This window comes from Globicephala melas, chromosome 6 (assembly GCF_963455315.2).
Source record: "Globicephala melas chromosome 6, mGloMel1.2, whole genome shotgun sequence".
NCBI classification, from domain to species: domain Eukaryota; kingdom Metazoa; phylum Chordata; class Mammalia; order Artiodactyla; family Delphinidae; genus Globicephala; species Globicephala melas.
Genome location: NC_083319.1, coordinates 107,605,066 through 107,625,056, shown reverse-complemented (window position 1 = coordinate 107,625,056; position 19,991 = coordinate 107,605,066). Strand labels below are relative to the sequence as shown.

The 19,991-nt window shown below is 54.3% G+C and overlaps 1 protein-coding gene across 1 annotated transcript in view; it reads left to right on the top strand.

Moving 5' to 3' along the window:
* Positions 1-19,678, top strand: part of FAM167A (family with sequence similarity 167 member A) — a 33,852-nt gene extending 14,174 nt beyond the window's left edge. The window contains exons 3-4 of the mRNA XM_030879184.3: positions 1,656-2,435; positions 18,035-19,678. Of these exons, the coding sequence (XP_030735044.1) occupies positions 2,067-2,435; positions 18,035-18,298 (633 nt within the window). The 5' untranslated portion in view covers positions 1,656-2,066 and the 3' untranslated portion in view covers positions 18,299-19,678. The remainder of the gene's footprint in view (positions 1-1,655; positions 2,436-18,034) is intronic.
* Positions 19,679-19,991: the final 313 nt, after the last annotated feature.

Here is a 19,991-nt window from a genome sequence, read left to right as displayed (position 1 = left end):
AACCTAGGAGGTTGCTATTATCACCCCCATTTTACAGGTGAGGAAACTGAGGCTCAGCTAGCCTGGCAGCACCTACGGCCAGACCATCTGATCCCAAGTCTAGTGTTTCTGTCTCAAGACCAGCGGTTCTCAACCCTGGTCATCTCAGGTCACTTGGGGAGCTTTAAAATATGCTGATGCCTAAGTCCAGCCACGGACTTACTGAATCAGGACCCCTGGGATGGCCATGGGACTTGTGTTTGTGGAGGTTCCTCAGGGGATTCTCATGTGTGTGGCTGGAGGCAAGAGCTAGGTTTCCCTGCCGTTGGTTGGGGTGGAAGATTTCTTCTCATTCCCGGGCCCAGGCTCAGAGCATCCCTCTGGTCACATGCCACTGCAGGAAGGGGTTGCAGGAACCATCCGGAAAGACAGCAAGCTCAGCTCTTCTTGAGGAGCTCCAAGCCTCAGTGAGAGAGGAGCCCACAGTCTTCCTGGTGGCCCAGCCTGCCCACCATCGCCCCATGCTTGGTCCCCGTCACCCCAGACAAGCAATCACAACTCTTAGTTTCAGCTTTTCTCCTCAGGCACACACAAGTCCATGAAAATCTCTTCCTTCCCCGCCTTTTCCACACCAAGGGCGGCATCCTCTCCAGGCTGCGAATATATATTTTGTTTCATGTACGCTTTATCTTGGACATTGTTCCAGACCGATTCAGTCTTTTTCACGGCGGCCCGCCCTCAGCACAGATTTTTAAAGCTCACCCTGAAAGCCAAGGGCTCCTCTCCTTGGCCCAAGTCAAATGTCTCCTACTCTGATGGCCCATCTCCACCTGCCAGACACTGTGGGATATGGAGGCTGGGAGCCCGGGGCCTGATTCTGGCTCAGAGCTACTCCTCTGCCTTGTGACTCCAAATTATGGGGCAAGGGCCTGGCTCACACCTCCTCCCTGGGGGTGGGAAGGCCAAAGCGGATCAGAAGACTGCAGCCCCGGCAGGGGAGGCGCTGCTGTGTGGGCCTTTTAGGTGAATGTGAGAACCGTCTTTCTAGAAGGTGAGTCACAGCCTCGCTCCGTTTAACAATCTCCCTCAGCTGCTGCAGGTTTACTTTCTTCCTCCTCTGACGAGCTGAGAGATAAGGTGCTGTTCTTGGGGAAGGAAGCTGAGAGTGTGCAGGAGGACTTGCCCCAAAGGGCTGGAGCCTAGGACGGGGTTGTGGTGGATGGGGCGGGGCGGGGTCGGGGGTGCCTGGACCCAAGGCTCACCCGCGTCTGCATGGGGACGCCCTCCGCCCCTCCAGACAGCCTGCGCTCAGAGAGGCCTGAGACCGGCTCTGTCCTTTCTAATCAGCGGGAGCTCTTGGGTGAGTCATTTAACCTCTGAGACTCAGGCTCCTCTGCGTGAAACGGGGACAAAAAGAAGTAATTACAGACCTGCAGTGAGGAGTAAATGAGATAATAGAGGTGGAAGCATTTCATACGTGGTGAGACACTGTACAAAGTCAACGCTTTTATGATGAACTTTTTTGCATGGACTTAGGGCGTTGAAGTAGCCTCTCTTCCAGTCCTGAACTAGCAGTCAGCACCCCGTGTCTGAGCCTCTCTGAGCCTCAGTGTCGCCTTCTGAGGCCGCCTCAAGGGGAGGGGTCAGCACTGACATCGTTCCAATCCTTCCTGCAGGCCTCACACCAGCCAGCAGCTTCTCACCGCCTGCCCTTCCCTGTGAGGAGAGGGCTCTGTCCCGCATCCCCTCCGGTCTTCAATCTGCCTTCACCTCCAGCACTGATAGATCTGCTTGGCAAAGCTGCCTCCAAAGATTCCTGCTAACGCTTGTCTGTTCCTGCATCTTGCAAAGCATGGCGCCCACGGCATCTTAAACCCAGATTGTCTGCAGCTGCTCCGGTGGACACTGCAGCTTCGCCGTCCTCCCTCTGGACTCCGGGAGCTGCGCCCGTCCTAGCGATGCCCTCGAGACCCTCGGCCCCAGCTGGGTGAGACCCTTCCAGAGCAGGACCCGACCTTGCCACCCACCAAGACTCCCACGGTGCCCTCCACCACCTCCCATGTCTGGCTGCCCAGGCAGGTTCTAGAATGTCTGTGCCCCAGAGCCGAGGAGAAGACGCAGTCAGTGGGGAAGAAGGGCCGGCAGGCGCAGCCCCGCCTCCCGATGACCACCTCCGGAGCCTGAAGGCGCTCACGGAGAAACTGAGGCTGGAGACCCGCAGGCCCTCCTACCTGGAATGGCAGGCCAGGCTGGAGGAGCAAACGTGGCCCTTCCCGAGGCCGGTGGCCGGGCAGCGGGCCTGTGTGGAAGAGGGGCCCCCAGGCCCCCCAGGAGCGCCCAGGCGGCATCCTCAACCTCATGGGATGGCCAGCCAGGATGATGGGGCCCCGTGCACGGGCAGGCTGGAGGGCTTCGAGAGCATCGATGAAGCTATAGCCTGGCTCAGGAAGGAACTGGTGAGTAAGAGGCTGTCCCTCCAGGAAGCCCCAGAAAAGATGCCATTCTCTCTCTGTCTCTGTCTCCACCCCTCTGTCTCTCTGTCTCTCCCCCATCTCTGCCCCTCCCAACGGCACATTTTCCTGTTTAGTCAAGGCTGGGCCTCATTACTGTGTGGGTGTATGTGGTCCATGTGCCCATCAGCCCCCAACCACAGGTCCTTGTGGAGAGCCTGAGCCCGTGTTTTTCATTTTTAGTTTGTTGGCCACGCCTTGCAGCATGTGGGATCTTAGTACCCCGACCAGGGATGGAAGCCTCACTCCCTGCATTGGAAGTGTGGAGTCTTAACCACTGGACTGCCGGGGCAGTCCCCCTGAGCCTGTGTTTTGAAGGTGTCCCCAGCGCCACTCCTGGCATCAGAGTCCCATACACTCCTTCCTGGACTGTGACTGCCCCTCTTCCTCTCTGAGTCCCTGTCACCCTGCCACCTGCCCAAGCTGCTGGCCGCTCCTGGGGCCCTTCATTCAGCAGCCACCCCCTGCCCCACAGCGGGGCCGCGTGAGGCAAGGACAGGGCAGCGCGGGCGCTGCTGTAAGCAGCTCGGGCTCAGCCCAGCAGCGCTCTGCCCACACTGACGGGTGTACAGGGAGCTGCCCGGGGGCAGCGTGGCTCATCAGGCCTGGCGGGGGTGAAGGCTTTGGGCTGAGGCTCAGAGGCTGAGTAGGAAACTGCCCAGACGTTACAGCTGGGAGGGCATCCAGGTGGAATAAGTGTGAGCATTGGGCGTGCGTTGGGAGCCGGGGCCAGCAGCTCGACCTTTTTTCTGCCCACGGGCACGGCAGGCTCCCATCAGGGGCGTCGCTCAGCACATGAGAAGGGGGTTGGCGTGCAGAGCTGTGCGTCCGTCGCCCAGGGGAGAATCACTGGTCCTGGGCATGGTGGTGTCTCAGCAGAGCCAGGTGTGACGCTAATCGTGTGCTTTCAACTCCTGCCCCACCCAGCCCGTCACCTGCGGCCCAGGTCACAGCTGCCCAGCCGGGCCACTCTGGCCACAGGTGAGCCAGCAACCGAGGGCCAACCGCCTTCCAGAGCCTCCAGTAGCTCCTGGTCCCGCAGGGTAGGCAGAGGCCTGCCTGGTTTGCTGGGCAGAATCCTGAAAAATAAATCCCCTTTGGGGCCTGGAATTCCTTGTGAGTTAAGGTAAAGAACTGGGGCCAGGAGGGCTCAAGGACTCAAGTATCTGATTAATCAGACATCTTTTTCGGTTTTAATCTTTGATGTTGAGACTGTTTCTCAAAACACGTCTCCACTGGTAACTGGAGTGTTAGTTGCTTGCAGAGAAGACGCGGCCGCTGGGGATTCGCGCTGCGTCTCCAGACTCCCCAGCGCCACTGGGTGCTCTCGGGGCGTGTAAGAGGCGAGGACGGAGGGCCACGAAGCTGCTCTTTAAATCCTTGAGGCTGCACTGCTTTGATTTGTTTTCATAAAGAGGAACAAAAAAACAGTCCCATCAGTCAAGGATTCAATTAGTTGGCATTGGGTTCATTTGAGGTTTGATGGCTTCTGGGAGTGGAGGCTTTTGCTTCTAAGTAGGTTAGCATCCCGCACGGGTCCCCGTTGGGGGTGGAAATCAGAGAAGGAATTTCCTGGATGTGAACCAGTAGGGCATTCTCTCAAGTTGTCCCCCACGTCCGCCGGAGGAGAGCCGCCCCTCAACCCTGGCTGTATGTTACACTTACCTGGGAAGCCTTGAAACCCCCAAATCCTAGACCACACCCCAGACCAGTCAAACCAACATCTGGGGGTGGGCCCCGGGCCTCAGTAGTTTTTCAAGCTATTCTCAAAGTGCAGCGTGGGTTGAGAACCACTGCCATAGACCTACAGGCCGTGCTCATTTTTCTTGCCAAGCCCATTGCAAGCCAAGCAGCGCGAAGTGCCCCGGCCGGAGTGCGCTGGCTGAGGGGAGGAAGGTGGACCAGGCCAAGGGCACCCAGGGGTGACGTATGGAGTCATACTCCACAGGCAGGGAGAGCAGCGTTAATCGTCAGGACTAACGTGGCTGCCTGAGGCTGTTGTACATAAGTACAGTGAACTTCGGCATTATTAATAATGCTTCGTGTTTGCGTATTTTCCCCCTTTCCATGCCACTTCTCTGTGCTGCCAAAGGTGGGTAATAAGCATAATAATAATAATAATATCAAGATTTGTTACCAACTGAGTGGCTACCGTGTGCCAGGTGTTTCACATGCATGACTTAGCTCTTCTGAGTGTCACATCACCTCCCTGTTGCCCCATTTTACAGAAGAGGAAACTGAGGCTCAGAGGGGAATGTAGCAATAAGTGAGAGGGTAGAAATTTGACCAGTGGCCTGTCTGGTTGCCTCGCCCAGGCTCTTCTTAGCCACTGTACTACATAGTGTCTTCCAAAGGCAGTTGATTTTGTGCCATGACTTCACAAAGATGTTGGCAGTCGATAGGTGAGGCAGAGGGAGAAACAGAATTGAGAGTCCAGCCCTCACGCTGTGGTCTCTTTTGTTCCTACAGCAGACCTGTGCAATTGCTGTTATGTCTCCATTATACAGATGAGTAAACTGAGGCTCGTAGAGTCAGACGACCTGCCTAGAATTATATGACTAATAACTGGTGAACTCAGCCTTCACCAGTGAGAGTACAGCTTTGGGGAGAAAGGCAGGGGGTGAGAGGTGTCCCTCCCACAGGGCCCCATCGGGCAGGCCTCCTCCAGCTGCAGGTAGAGAAACTCTCAGAGCAAAGACTCTCCAACTCTAATGGGAAGATTCTGATCTTGTTAAAATGAAGATTCTGATCTTACAGGTCTGGGATGGGGTCCATGATTCCAAATTTCCAACAAGCGCCAAGGTAGTGCTTGCTGTACTGCTGGTCCACGGACCACACTTTGAGAATCAAGGACTGAAAGGCAGGCAAGACTGGGGTCAGAGAACCAAGAAGGGTCCTCAGAGGGAACCCCCAAGGGTCCCCAAGCCTGTGCCCTAAACCCTGTCCCTGCTGTAACTGTCCTCTGGGCTTGGGCTCAGCCAGTGGGCTCCGGGGATGAAGCCACGGCGTCCCACACCGAATGGTCCAAGAGCTGAATTAGTTCAGAAGACTTTAAGTCTGAGGTCAGAGCAGCCCAAATGCAGACCAGCAGGCAGGCCAACTGAAATGTGAAGTTCCGCCGCTTCTGAGATTAAACAGTAACAAAGGCGACCTATAAAATCCTTTGACTGACTTGAAAACAGAGTCGAACATTTGATCAACACGCCCACGCTCCTGTTTTGACTCTCAGTCGAAACATTAAACTTCACGTCATTGTTTTCCCTAATTCATCATCTGTTAACTCACTGAAGGTGTCATTACAAATTAACCTGTTTTTTAAAAATAGTGATTTCAAAAGTGGTTTCAAATAACCTTTGTTTTATTTTAAGCCCAGAGTCAAGTTTTCTCTATACCGGGGCAGGCTCTCTCTACCAATTTATCAGACCCGTGTGCAAATTTGTCTTTTCTCTTGGTGTGGCCAAGGAAACGTGAAACATCTGTAATTCAGTCAACTGTGTAGCTGTTTGCCCCACATGATGCCGTACTCAACTGGCTGGGAGTTCGGGGTCAGTCGTGGGTTTGTGCCCTGAACGGGTCTCTGACCGTCAAGGGCTTATACCGGAGCCGTTGATGAAACCAGCGAGGTTCTTGTTGACAGCGCTGACCCTCCTAGAGGCAGGCGATGTCGGGTCTGGAAGGATGGGTGGTCCAACCCTATCTCCTAGGAGGTTAGCTCAAAGGCAGAGAGCGACTGCCTGAATCTCGGCTTATTTCCAAGGCCAGAGAGGGTCCTAGCAGCTCCCTTGGGGTCCACCCTTCCTCTCAGCTTTCACTGCAGGGAAAGTGCAGTCACTCCTGACACCCCCAGGGACCTGCACGTAGAGGGTTTTCCTTCAGAGTAACATGTTGGGGGTACAAGGAAGGTGGGAATCCTTAAGCCCTGTTGGCAGTGCTCCTTCAGCCAGGAAGGCTTGACCTTCAGCTCCCTGTGTATTCAGGAAAGGTGTCACCATCCGGCCACGGCAGGCAGGGCTGCCGCCTCTGTGCCCGGCAGCTTCGGGCCACCTGACTCCCCAGGCTGAGACCCAGCATCGTTTACTGGGGAGACCGACTCAGAGCCTACCGAAGTGGCCCTCTGCAGCTCTGCTTGATCCAGGCTGCTCCCGCTGCCCGAGGCCACAGCCTCCAGCTTTCCACCTTCAGGGTGGCCTCACTAGGTCCAAGTGGCCTGGAGTGGGGCTGGGGCAATGCTTCAGGAAGGGGTGAGCTAGAAAGGATGTGGCCCTGAAGCTGTGCGTCTCAGCCCTCTAGCTGAGCCTGAAATTCAGAACACGTCACAAACCTCTGATTGCGTTTGGCCCCAGAGCTTGCAGCCCAAGAGAAAGAGGGACACTCCCTTCTGCCTCTCTCTTTAGTCCTGCTAAAACGCTCCCCTTGCCAACATGAAGGATAAAGAAAAGGGAGAAATCGTCTACTTGGCCTGTGCGGTGCCAAAACTAAAACCAAAACAAAACATTCCAGCTTCCTAAAGTGTTGTCTTTGCGGCGAGAATCCCTGGCGTCAACAGGTATTTTTCTTTTAGCCTCATGCAGGTGTTTGATCCCCACAGACAGAGCCCCCCGCCAAAAAGGTGTTTATGGTTGTTAGAAAAAGGGAAAGGAAATCTGACAAGTTTTAATTATTCTAAGGCCTGCCATGGCAGGAGGCCCGTAGCCCTGGACCCAGCTGGCCTCTCCGGGTTAACCCTCTCTTGCCTGTGCCGCCCGCTTGACAAGCACGTGACTGGTGTGTCCAGGCACAGCCCTCTGAGGCCAGTGTTATCCACTGCTGCTGAATGATAGCGGCCGAATGACAGTTCGAGCTCACTGAGCATCTTCTGATGGGGATGGAGGTGAGAGGCGTGAGGGTGATAGCCACGTTAACCCCGCCCATCTGGGGGAGCATTTTATGGTCCTCAAGGCATGTTTACATACAGTATCTGAGTGAAACGGCTTGGAGGTATTTTCTATTCCCATTTTACAGATGAGAAAACTGAGGCTCAGAAAGATGATGAGCCTGAGAGTCAGAGAGGTTAAGTGACTTGCCCAAGGTCACATGTAAGGGTGTGGCTGAGCCAAGACACAGACCTGCATCTCCTGGCTCTGGACCCAGGTCTCTTTCCTTTGTACTGGGTACAGGTGCTCACATCAGATGTTCAAGTCAGTGGGCCCACGAGTTGTCAAAAAGCCCATTTGAAACTCTGCTGATTTCAGAATGGGGGGACTTCCCTGGTAGTCCAGTGGTTAAGACTCCTACCCTCCAATGCAGGGGGCGCAAGTTCAATCCCTGGTCGGGGATCTAAGATCGTGGCGCGGCTGAAAAAAAAAAATCAGGCCTTGATTTTAGAACGGGACATGTGTAAGGGGTCACAGAGAGTTATTAGCAACGCCTCATAACAACCCTATGGCAGGGATGGGGGCAGCCATGCCCGGTCCATAATGAGGATAATACCTTGCTCAGAGCTACCCAGGGGGCTGCTGGCTGAGCTGGGGTTTGATGCACAAGAGTTTCTAGCCCAGGTGTCACTTTGCCCGAGGCTAGGTCTCCTCTGCATAGCAGGGGCTTTCCACCCATCCACTCCTGCCGGGGGAAGCCTATCTCGTTAATCTGGCCAGATACCGCCCTTTAGCAGTTACTAAGGAATTGCTAAACAAAGGGGCCTACAAAGGAAATACTCCAAAACATCAATGACCTTTATTTCTGGGAGCTGATATTATCCTTTGGACTTTTCTGTAGTTTCTGAAATTTCTAAAATAGAAATATATATGATTAGGGAGAAAAAAAAGATTATAAAAGTAAAAGACAAAAGACGGGAAAGAACTAAGGTCCTCTTCTTGCCAGTGTAATTGGCACACATGCCTCCCCTCATAGCTTCCAGGTTAAATAAGGCATCGGATCTCTGAGAAAAAGATAAAAAAAGGGATCTGCCATTGCTAGACATCCCGCACTCGGCACTAGGTGGGGACTGTTGACCGGTGGGATGAACGTGGCTCCAAATCAGGAGATCCTGCCTGCTTTCCATCTCTTGGCCACCTCGCAATGCAGAGAAGAGGATGGGAGAGGGCAGGGCTAGAGGCCTGATGGCCGCACTTAACCAGAACAGCGCCAGGTGGTCCTGGGGCTGTAAGAGGCAGGCGGGCGTCCTTCGATCCAACTTGTTCGTTCAGTACGAGCTGTGTTGACCAAATGCCTGGGCTTAGGTGCTGGTGCCGGTGGGGACAGGGCCCTTGTCTTTATGGGCCCCCCCCTTTGTGGATGAGACAAACATGTAAACAGTGACACCGTGAGACAAGAGCTATGCTAGAGGAACAGTAAATGTAGTCCCCAAATGCTTTGGGGTGTGAGGCCCATGTGGAGCTATCACCGAGGGCCAGGTACGGTGGACTTTGAAATTAACCAAAGGAAGTACACATCCCTAACTTCCTTAGCAACCAGATCCACGTCTCCAAGGCTTGACATTAGCCTTCTCCTTATTCCCATTCCCATTGTCCTGTGATAATTAAAACCCAGCTCCTCGGAGGGGCACCCTCCCAGCTGTGGTAACTACCCTCCAGGCTAGTGTGTAGTAACTGCTGGATCAGGCTCCCAGCCCTCTGTGGAAATGCAGATGCCGTAAGGCTGGGACTTCACATGTGCCTGCAGGTGATTCTAATGTGACAGGGCCCGTAACTGGTCACAGGTGGAGTCAGCAAAGCATGCAGTTTGTAACTAGATTAGACGTCCAGTCAAGTTCTGCCTCATCCTGGCTGTGTGAGTTTAGGAAACCCCGTTAGCCTGGCCCTCGGTTTTGTCATTGTAAAGCGGAGATTATACATCCTACCCGGCAGGGGGTTGTGACGGGACAGCGAGGCGGGCACAGAGGGCAGAGGGCACCTGCTGGGCTCCCGAGGTGGGCAGGCACTATGCACGCACATCCATGTGCCTCTTCTATGGTGGCACTAACACCACCCCCATTTTAATGGGTGAGGAAACTGAGGTAAAGTGACTCGCCTGTGGTCAACCAGCAGAGCAGGGATTGGAGCCCAGATCTGCCGGCCTCAGAACCCCTGCGGCCCAGCCAGGGGCTCCCGAGGTCAGAAGAGGTGAAGGCGCATCGTGCTTCACGAGGCTTTGGGCCGTCAACACCTCAGACGTAGTTCATGAGTTGAGCAGTCAACTCGCTGTCTCAACTCCTGGAACTCTGGGCTGTCGTTCTCCAATGCTTCCCGATTCTGCACTCTTTCAGGCGCTCTCCTGCCTCTGAGAAGGACACTCGTTATCCTGACACAGAGGGTGGCACACAGGGTCTCGGGACTGTTCACGGCCGAGGTGCCCCTGGGCTGGACTGTCCGTTTCCGAGGGGTGTGTTATTTTACAGGCTCTGGACCCACCCTTGCCCCGGGGCTCCTCCAGGGGCTGAAAAGCCGGCACTGCCCCGAGGTGTTGGCCGCGTCCCCAGGCTCAGGCGTGAGCCAGACTCAGCCAGCAAGCTGACAAAAGCCAGGGAAAGGCCACCGAGGCTCCCTCCAGGTGGCTAAACCCTCGGCAGCAGGGAGATGGTTTCCAGAGCTGCACCGAGGGTCTGGCACTCGGGGGGCACCGCTCCCGACCGCTGGCAGGGCCAGGCCAGGCCCCAAGGTGCCCAGGAGCCAGGGAGGGGCCCGGGTGGCAGGCGGCCCTGGCTTCTCTACCTCCCACGTGGCTCCCCGCAGGCCGGGCGCCCCACCCCTGCCCCGGCACAGGGACTGAGGAGGACAACGCCTCCTCCTCCCAGAGCAACTGCTTCGCGCAGTGCTGGTTACAACTATGGAAGGAGCCATCGGTGCTCGAGCAGGAAGGAACCCAAGGGGTGGTGAGCCTTCATTTTTCAGCCAGAGACGGAGATGGGTGGCGAGGTCCTGCGAGTGTCCACTAGCAGCTGCTGCTCGGGGGCTCCCCCTGCCCTCTCTAGCCTCTCCCACGCTCCGGCCGGCGGCCCCATGTCGGTGCTGGACACACTGCATGGCGTTCAGCAGTCCCCGAGTTTTCCTGAGCACCCAGGGTGTGCTCGGACTCACCCCCTAACTCTGGCACGTGAAGGGGAGCCAGGTCACGGACGCCCCACGGGCACAGCAGACACCCTCCTGAGATGGGCTCTGAGTCCAGCCCAGCACTGAGGCTGCTGTGAGGCCCCTCCCGGGGTGAAGCCCAAACCATTATTCCCTCTAAGGAGGCAGGTTCCAGGGTAACGGAGCGTGAAATGACTTAGGAGAGCTAATGGCCTTGCTCATACTTGCAGAGAACAGATTTGCTTCACTTCCTTTGGAAAGCACAGGTGGGAATCTATATATAGAAACTGCAGGTGCAGGGGCACCTTAATCACTCATAGGAGACCTAGTTCCACAGGGCTCGCTTCCTGACTCTTGGGCAGTGAGGGTTCCTGGGCTCACTTGGTGTCAGACGTGAAACTCCCAGCCCATCCGTTTCCAAGCCGGGGAGCCCAGAACCCAAGAAAAGTCTAGAAGTCCCCACACAGGTGCTCCAGGGGTCTTCTGGGGGCTCCCTAAGGATGCCAGGCACCTCAGCCCTGTTCCGTCACATTTGACAATGGCCCTGGCTAGAGCTGATCTCCACGCAATCCCTTAATGAAGCGCTACTCCTGCCTGTGCTGGTGGGCGCTCCCTGCAGGTGGAAGTTCAGAAGGCAACCCAAGGAGCTCATGGCAGAGCAGGAAGTGCCGGGGGTGGGGGGGGGGGGGCGGTCTCGTCTCTGTCTACTCTCTCACCTAGAGACACCCTAGCAGGAGAGGCGGGGGGGCCAGCCCTCCCTGCAGTCTTGCTTGGGGCTCAGGGGGAATAGCTGTGCTGTGGGCCCCACTCCAGCAGCCTGGCACAGGGGGTCACCATCCCGGGGCTAGCTGTTGCCCAGCAAGGCCCCCACTTGCTGTCCAGGGCAGTGGCAGGGAAGTTGGGGAAGTCCCCAGCCCACCCTGCGGGCCTGAACCCATCATGTCCAAGCTGAGGACACCCCTGCCTGGGAGATGCCTCCACGGCGAATGCTGAGGTGCTTCGGTGTTCCTGGCTCTGTGACTCTGGACAGACCACTTGGTGACGAGATGCCAGTACTGCCCTATCAGCCCAGCCAGCCGTACTTGGTATTGATAACAATGGGAAGGGCGACACAGGTGTCAGGTGTGAGCAATCACCCCCAAAGTGTGTGGGAAGCATGGGTTGGTGACTAGTTCTGCTCCAGGCAGTTGGGGAACAAAGGAGAATCACACTGTCCTCCAGAACTCCTAAACCTAGTAGGAGAGATAAGAATGTCGTATGGGAAATAAGAAAAAATAACTGACGGCTTAGCTCTATGAAGAATGGATAAAGTGGAACTAATATTTGTGGAACCCCGTGTCCTGGACCAAGGGTCTTATATATGTTTTATTTACTTAATTCTCAGAACAGGCAGGCATTATTATTGCACCCATTTCACAGATGAGGAAATTGAGGCTCAGGCAGCTTGAGCAACTTGCCCAGAGGGGCACCTCCAGTGAGTGGTGGTGAAGGACTTTGGACCCACAAGCCGATGCTCTGTTCATTCTACTCGAGGCCTCTCCCCAGGCCTGGAGGGCAGCCTGGGTGGGAAAGGCAGGGATGGTGTCCTAGGATTGTCCCACCTGTGTAAAATCAAGACCTGGCTCTAGGAGAATTGAATTCATTCATTCGATCAATGCCTTTTTTTTTTTTTTTTACTTAAAAAATATATTACTTTATTCCAACTTGTGTTTCCACCTCAGCCATGCCTTTTGAGCACCAGGCCTGATCTCTCCTGCGTGTTTTACTGTCTGGTGAGGAGACAGGCAATGCTGTGTGTAGGTGTTGCCGTAAGAGGTACCTATGGTTGGGGTGTCACCCAGCCTGCAGGGTTGGGGGGCAAGGGCTGAGCTGGGCACGTGGATGATGGCGTGGGAAGGAGTGGTTCTGGGGGAGGGGACACAGACCCAGCGTGGCTGCCACAAGGCGCCAGGGGCTCAGAATGGGAGTTCAAGGCTGGAGAGAGCAAGGGAGCCAGGAGGGCCGGTTGTACCTTTGAAAGGTTTGAAGAAGGGGAGAAACCTGGCTGCTGGCCTCTTGACTGCAGGGCTGAGTGCAGAGAGTGGGAGGGGGGCAGGGAGGCGCGAAAGGAAGCTGAGGTGCAGGCTGACAAGTGAATGTGGGTGTGCTCATCTGGGCCTGTCTTTCCCGTCTCTCCCCTCACAAATTCCTTTCTTGGGTGTACGGCTTCTAGGGCTCCCTCATGTCCAGGATGCAACCTTATGAGGTGGGGGGAGGTGACGAGCATCCTCTTTCCACAAAGGGGTCGCATCTCCTGCCCCGGGCCACTCATCTCCTTATAGGCTGGACTGGGACTGTCTTCATCCATTCAGGCCGCTGCAGCAAACCATCTCCAACAGGGTGGCTGATAAACGACTGACATTCAATTATCACAGCTCCGGAGGCTAGAAGTCTGGGGTCAGGGTCCCAGCATGGTCAGGGGAGGGTCGTCTTCCGAGTTAAAGACTTCTCGCTGGGTCCTCACATGATGGAACGGGACGAGGGGACTCTCTGGGGGTCTCTTTTTTTTTTTTTTTTTTTTTTAATGCGGTACGCGGGCCTCTCACTGTTGCAGCCTCTCCTGTTGCGGAGCACAGGCTCCGGACACACAGGCTCAGTGGCCGTGGCTCACGGGCCCAGCCGCTCCGCGGCATGTGGGATCTTCCCGGACCGGGGCACGAACCCGTGTCCCCTGCATCGGCAGGCGGACTCTCAACCACTGCGCCACCAGGGAAGCCCCCTGGGGTCTGTTTATAAGAATACTAATCCTATCATGAGGGCTCTACCCACATGACCGCATCACCTCCCAAAGGCCCACCTCCTAATACCAACACATTGGGCTTTAGGGTTTCAACATATGAATTTGAGGGGGACACAAAGATTCAGACCAAAGCAGACTAGAACCCAGAGCCTCTGGGGGCAGCCCTGGGGGCCTTCAGAAGGCACCACCCTGTCCTTCCCAAAGGTCAGCCTCACCTGTGCAGGCGGCAGCTTGGCCTAGGACCTTCCAAGTTTGCAAACCGAAGACTTTATCATATAGTATGTAGAGCTTGACTCTTGCCATTGGCGACGGAGAGTCCCTGCTGGGGCCTGAAGCACCCCCTGCTCTCTGTCCTGGCTCTGGGGCGCTGCTCCGACTTTCCCTCCCGGCAGACAATGGCTCCAGGGGCATCAGGAGAACCCAGATTCAGCCTGTCCCTGCCCCAGCGCCAAGATTGGGGCTGCAGAGCAAGCGGAGGCCGAAAAACATGTTCCAGCCTCTGCCTGAGTCAACGGCATCCCCTGGAAATCAATTCACAAACCCAGTTTGGTTTCTAGGACGTATTTGAAAAAAAAATTAAATTTTCCCAGCATCTAAGGTTGTCATCCAGCAGCACACCTCAGTGACAACCCTCACGGTCTTTCCTCACAGCACGTCTCTGGCTCTTTCTCAGAGGCCAAACCCAAGATCAAATAACGAATCATGGTTTATCCAGGCTTCTATTTCTACACAATGCTGATTAAAACAATAACTGGACGTTTAGTTGAGCTAAGTCATGAGACAGGTTATGAAAACTCTTTCCATGGTTCAAGATGAAGTCTCATAGAGAAGGGAGCATGTTCCGAGAAAACGGCCTGGATTTTATACCCAGTTTCTCTTCAGCATCGATCAGAGGCTCATTGTGGCTGTTGGGCTGGGATAGCTTAGATTCCAGCCTCAGAAATCGGGATTGAACAAAATGCCCTTGATCACCTTGGGATTTTTGTTTTCCTGTCTGCCTGGATACTGTCCATTCCAAGAGCTGTAAGAAGCAAATAGATCATAAGTAATGCACCATATAAACAACAATATTGGCCAAAGAAAAGTAAGAATTTCACCATGTAGGACCTTTCTCTCCAGGCCTAGGTGCAGAATGTTGAAATTGGGCAGGGCCCAATAAAGTTTTGAGCCTTTATTAAAAAGACTTAGATGCTGGCCCTAAAACCTGGCCCTGGTGACTCAGCTATCAACATGAGTTTAATGCTCTCCCTGGCAAAGGCTCAGCTGTGGGATATGCCGATTTCAATCCCCCCTCCCAGGGTGGCCTGTTGCCTCTGCAGGGTAAAGTTACTTGTAGGATTCTCAGAGGCGCTGCCTGTAACTCCAGCAATCCTCTAATTGCGGTATAGTATTTGGTGAAAGGGTGTGTTGCCACGGGGTGAGAAAGTACACACACCACGGGGGTGGCAGCTGACCCGTGGCCCTGTTGCAATAGCTTGGCTGTAGCCAACGTGTTTGATTCTCTGAGTCAGATAAGAATGGCTCTTAGGAGAGGCTGGTTGTTTCTAAGGTGGAAGGTGAAACCCCAAGGGAAGGAAGAAGTAACTAAAGGTGGTCATCAAGCTGCTCTGCAAGAGGAAGAGGGAGATTTCTTGGGTTTTGCTTGAAGGGATAAGGAGGCGTGAGGGGCGGTGAGGCTCTGAGAGTGGGGAGGGGCTAGAAAGGGGGCATCAGGGAGGGTGGCGGTCGGGAAACTCAGGACAGAAGAATCTAAGTGTGTAGGTGGTGTCTCTTTATCCGAGTGATGTCTCTTTATCCGAGTCCCATGGATCACTAGTGATTTCCTGGAGAATTAAAAGAGGGGCTGACTCCTGCCTCTGGACTGGCTGGAATAAAAATATTTACTGGCTGCAGTAAAATGGTGCAGAGAACAGTATGGCGGGTCCTCAAAAAATTCAACATAGTATTAGCATAGGATCCAGCAATTCCACTTCTGGGTATACTTCCAAGAGAAGTGAAAGCAGGGACTTGAACACGTACTGTGCACCTGTGCTCATAGCAGCATTATTCACGAGAGCCAAGAGGTGGAAGCAGAACAGACATCCATCCATGGATGAAAGGATAAGCCATGCGATGTATACGTTCCGTGGAATGTAATTCAGGCTTAGAAAGGAAATTCCAACATGTGCTACAACGTGGATGAACCTTGAGGCCATTATGCTGAGAGAAATATGGCAGTCACAAAACGGTAAATACTGTACTGATTCCACTTACACAAGGTAATTGGATAGTCAAATTCACAGAGACAGAAAGTAGAATAGTGATTGCCAGGGGCTGGGGGGAGGGAAAATGGGGAGTTATTATTTAATGGAGACAGAGCTCCAATTTTGCAAGATGAAAAGAGTTCTGCAGATGGTTGGTGGTGACAGCTGCACAGCAATGGAAAAGTACTTAATGCCACTGAACTGTACGCTTCAAAATGGTTAAGAGGGTAAAATTTTATGTTCTGTGTACTTTGACACAATTGAAAAAATCCTGGGGGGAGAAAAGCCTCTTAGCCCTGTACGTTTTGCTTAGGTTTCTTCGGGGGCTGAGAAAACTCATTTCTATATGGATTTGGCTTGACTACAGTGGAGTTACCTCTTAAGCGGGGACTCAGTTTAGGGTTTAAGTGTGGAGTCCCCCTTGGAAAATTCCTGTGTGGCCCACAGAGTAGGTGGGAAGGGGGCCAACGCTGCTGCTTTTCCTTGTAGCCCTGGAACAAACACTGTGTCTTTGAGCATCAGGTGCAACGTGGATTTACATTCATGAGTCATAACGAAATACGTCTTGCAAGCCAGTCCTAGGGTGGGCTGCTCATGCTGTGGTGGGCCCTCAGGACCAAGCTTAGTGAGGAAACAGAATGATCAGCCTCTTCTGGTGTTGGGCTCCAACAAGTGGAGGGACATGCATCACCTTCCCCACAGGAAGCCGTTTCCTTCCCCTCATGCAGAGGCGAACGCCTCCAAGCTCAATGGGCGTGTGAGGTGTCTCCACCGAGGTGGCCTTTGTCCAGCCCAAGGACAGACAGATGCCTTACTATCAAACCACCCCCCCACACACACCTTTCAGCTGACTCTGATGGGTTTTCAACACTAAATTGTTCTCTGACCTTGGACCAGACCTACTGGCCATAGAAAAATGGCCCCTTCCCCCCACCAGGCCTCCCTGCTGACCACATCTCACAGGTACTTCCAGACACCTGCTCAAAACTGAAATTCTCCAACTTAAAAGGATCTTTTCAGATTGAAGATGCAATCCCTGAGGCCAATGCCTTGGTTCAGATCCGAGCCATAGGGTTCCTAGCTTTCAAAGAGAACTATCTTCAAATTACAGGATACCCCAAAGAGAAGTGGTTCAAGGCAAACTCACAGAAGACCATATTAAATAAAGCAGTGGTGTGAGCTGGCACTGGCTTTCAGACAAATTGGACCCCCATCTCCTACAGAAGGGCTTAGGCAGCACCTAGCCCAGTTCTAGGCATGGCTGGAGGCTCCAAATAAGTGAATGAATGACCAGCTGCCCTCTGGTGAGCCCGCCAGCGTTGATTTGGCACTATTCTAGATCAATACAATTTCTGATTGGCAATACATTTGGGTTGTGATGCCCAAGGATTGAGAAGTAAACTAATGAACAGGACGCTATGAATTTTAACCCTGTTTTCCATTAAACACTTTGCTGATCCCCGGGCAAGTCTTTCTATCTTGGTTTTTCTCACCTATAAACTCTGTATAAGAGAGATCTGTAGAAGTACATCAAAACATGGAAGAGAGAAAACAGAGCAGTGAAATGCGTACTGGTGAAGTCGCTAATTTTTCTACCCCGAAATGCACTTGGTTCCAAGGCCGAATTCTTAAATGTTTAAAATGCATTTAAGACAGACATTCTTAAGAATGCAGACATTCTTAAATGTTTAAAAAACAATGTGACGGCATACCCACCACCCAACATAAGATACAAAACATCATCAATAGAGTTGAAGCCCCTGAATACCTTCCCCAAGTTCAGTCACTGCTTCCTGCCCAAAGGCAACCGTGCTCCTGAATCTGGACAAACGTGATAACCACTGCGCTACAGAAATGACGCCTGAATTTGGTGTTTATCATTCCCGTGCAATTCTTTTTTTTTTTTTTTTGATGTACGCGGGCCTCTCACTGTTGTGGCCTCTCCCGTTGCGGAGCACAGGCTCCAGACACGCAGGCCCAGCGGCCATGGCTCACGGGCCCAGCCGCACCGTGGCATGTGGGATCTTCCCAGACTAGGACACGAACCCGTGTCCCCTGCATCGGCAGGCGGACTCTCAACCACTGCGCCACCAGGGAAGCCCCCGTGCAATTCTTTATACCCTTACTCCATTTATATATATATATATCTGTAAACAGAGAGACAGCTGGAAATACCTTTAAGCCAGGACTGACACGCATGTCTTCCAGAAGGATTTTGACACAGTATCTAGCTTAGCACAAAGGATTGTTTGGCAAGCACATCCTTATTTGTCACCTCACTCTCTGTGTCTTTTCACCTCCCTGAGCTGGGAACGGGCTACTCTCTCTAGGTGGACCCCAAATGGTGATGCAAGCCCTTCATTAGGTCTCCTGTTAACGGGCCTGGGCCCGTCCGGGACTATGGAGCTGAAGCACCGACCCCCCACCCCTCTCCCCGGCCCAGCTCGGCGCTGATGCCTCCCCCATCTTCCCTTGCAGACGGAGATGCGGCTTCAGGACCAGCAGCTGGCCCGGCAGCTCATGCGCCTGCGCAGTGACATCCACAAGCTGAAGATCGAGCAGACCTGCGACCTCCACCGGCGGATGCTCAACGACGCCACCTACGAGCTGGAGGAGCGGGACGAGCTGTCCGACCTCTTCTGCGACGCCCCGCTCGCCTCCTCCTTCAGTCTCTCCGCGCCACTCAAGCTCATTGGGGTCACCAAGATGAACATCAACTCCCGCAGGTTTTCTCTGTGCTGAGAAGCCCTAAACGGGGCGGTGGAGCCGGACTGAGGGTTTGGGAGGTGGACGGTGGGGGGCGGCGGGGGGCGGGGCGTGGGAAGGAAGCTGAGGCCCAGCTACCCGAGCGGGTCTCCCCGGAGGCAGGGCGTCCCCGAGACCTGTGACACGTGCTCTCAGGGCCCAGCTGTGGAGCTCAGTGTCCCCATGCCTGGCCCTGGTTTAATACCCAAAGAGTCCTGCAGAAGGGCTGCCGCATCCGCTGTTCAGTGAGACCTGGGTCCCCAGGGCACACGTCTCATCCTCCCCTTAGTGACCCACATTCCTGTTTCCGGAATCACTGGTGCTATGACCTGGGAACCCAAAGGGGGACCAAAGCTGTGATTCTTGCAGAAGGCTTCCCCAGGTGCACCGACCCCCAGGGGGAGGTGATTAGATGTTAGCCGCGCCCATGTCACTGTTGCTGTCCTCTAAGTACTGGCTCAAATTCACCCTAAGTGGGTGACTCAGCAGCCTCGACAGGGACCCACCAGCAAAGGAAGACCAAAAGGAGTAACACGTGGAGCTCGGGGAAGCAGGCGCCAGAGCCGCAGCCAGTGCCCCGGATGAGGTCTCCGACCTCGGCCCTACAAGTGCGGGGTACACTGTTTCCAGTGTGTGTGGTCCCACCAATGTAGCTGGGGGGGAGCAGGCACACCCGCCCTCTGCTGCCCGTTCTGGCCACGCACACCAGTCCCAACCTCCAAAGAGCCCCTTTGCTGCCACGCTACAACCCTGGGGAGCACCTAGGAGTGGATTTCCCCGGGGAGGGTGGGGCAGCAGAGGCCTCCTGGTGTATTCCGACGGTGTCACCTCCGTCACCTTCGTGCCCTCCCCAAAAGCTCGCCCTGAGCCTCCACTGAGATTCTGTGCCTGACTTAAACAACTAATTTTAATTGAATCAGACTGTTACTAACCTGTGGCTAACTTGTCAATAACTGTTTGATTTTTGTCCAAATGGCGAAGCCAGTGGGTAGGTCAAGTACAGAGGTTCAGGGTTTGATTTTAGAAGATTCTCCCTCAAGACAAGTGGGAGGATCGGCAAGGTAAGGACTGAGACCTCAGCAAGTTAGGAAGTTACCCCAGTAGAACGCCCCGTGCGGGGGGTGGGGGGGTGGGCTGACCTTTGACCCATCTAGCCGAGCCCTCTGCTTCATAAGGGAGTGAGGCCGGGGGAGGGGAGTGGTCTCCCTCGGGCTCCGCGGCTCTTTAGCCGCTGTAGAATATTGATGTGTTAATAATAATCATTGTTAATTACGCTACACAGATCACGTATCCATGAACTTGAACTCCAAAGACGGTACTAATGCTTTGCCAAACCCACGGACTGCCAACTGCCACTCTCCACTCACTCAGCGCCGTCACCGCCCCCGCCCCCCGCCCCCCGCCCCCCCCCAGCCGAGTTACCAGTCCTACTGCGTCCGGGTTCCACTGTCGATGTGAGGCGTCCTGTTGCTCTGTCTTTCATGCTTCGTCTTCCTGTAGAATTTCAGTGGGGCCCAGGCATGCTCACACACACACACCGTGACCCACACTGGGGAGCGGTTGCTTTTCTCTTGTGGGCCAGGAGTGGGAGTTTGTGGATGGTCGGTCCCTAGTTAGAAAAGAATTTGGTGTTTTCTTGTGGCTTCCAAGAGCCGGAGGGTTTACGCTTCCTTCAAAGACGGTATTACCA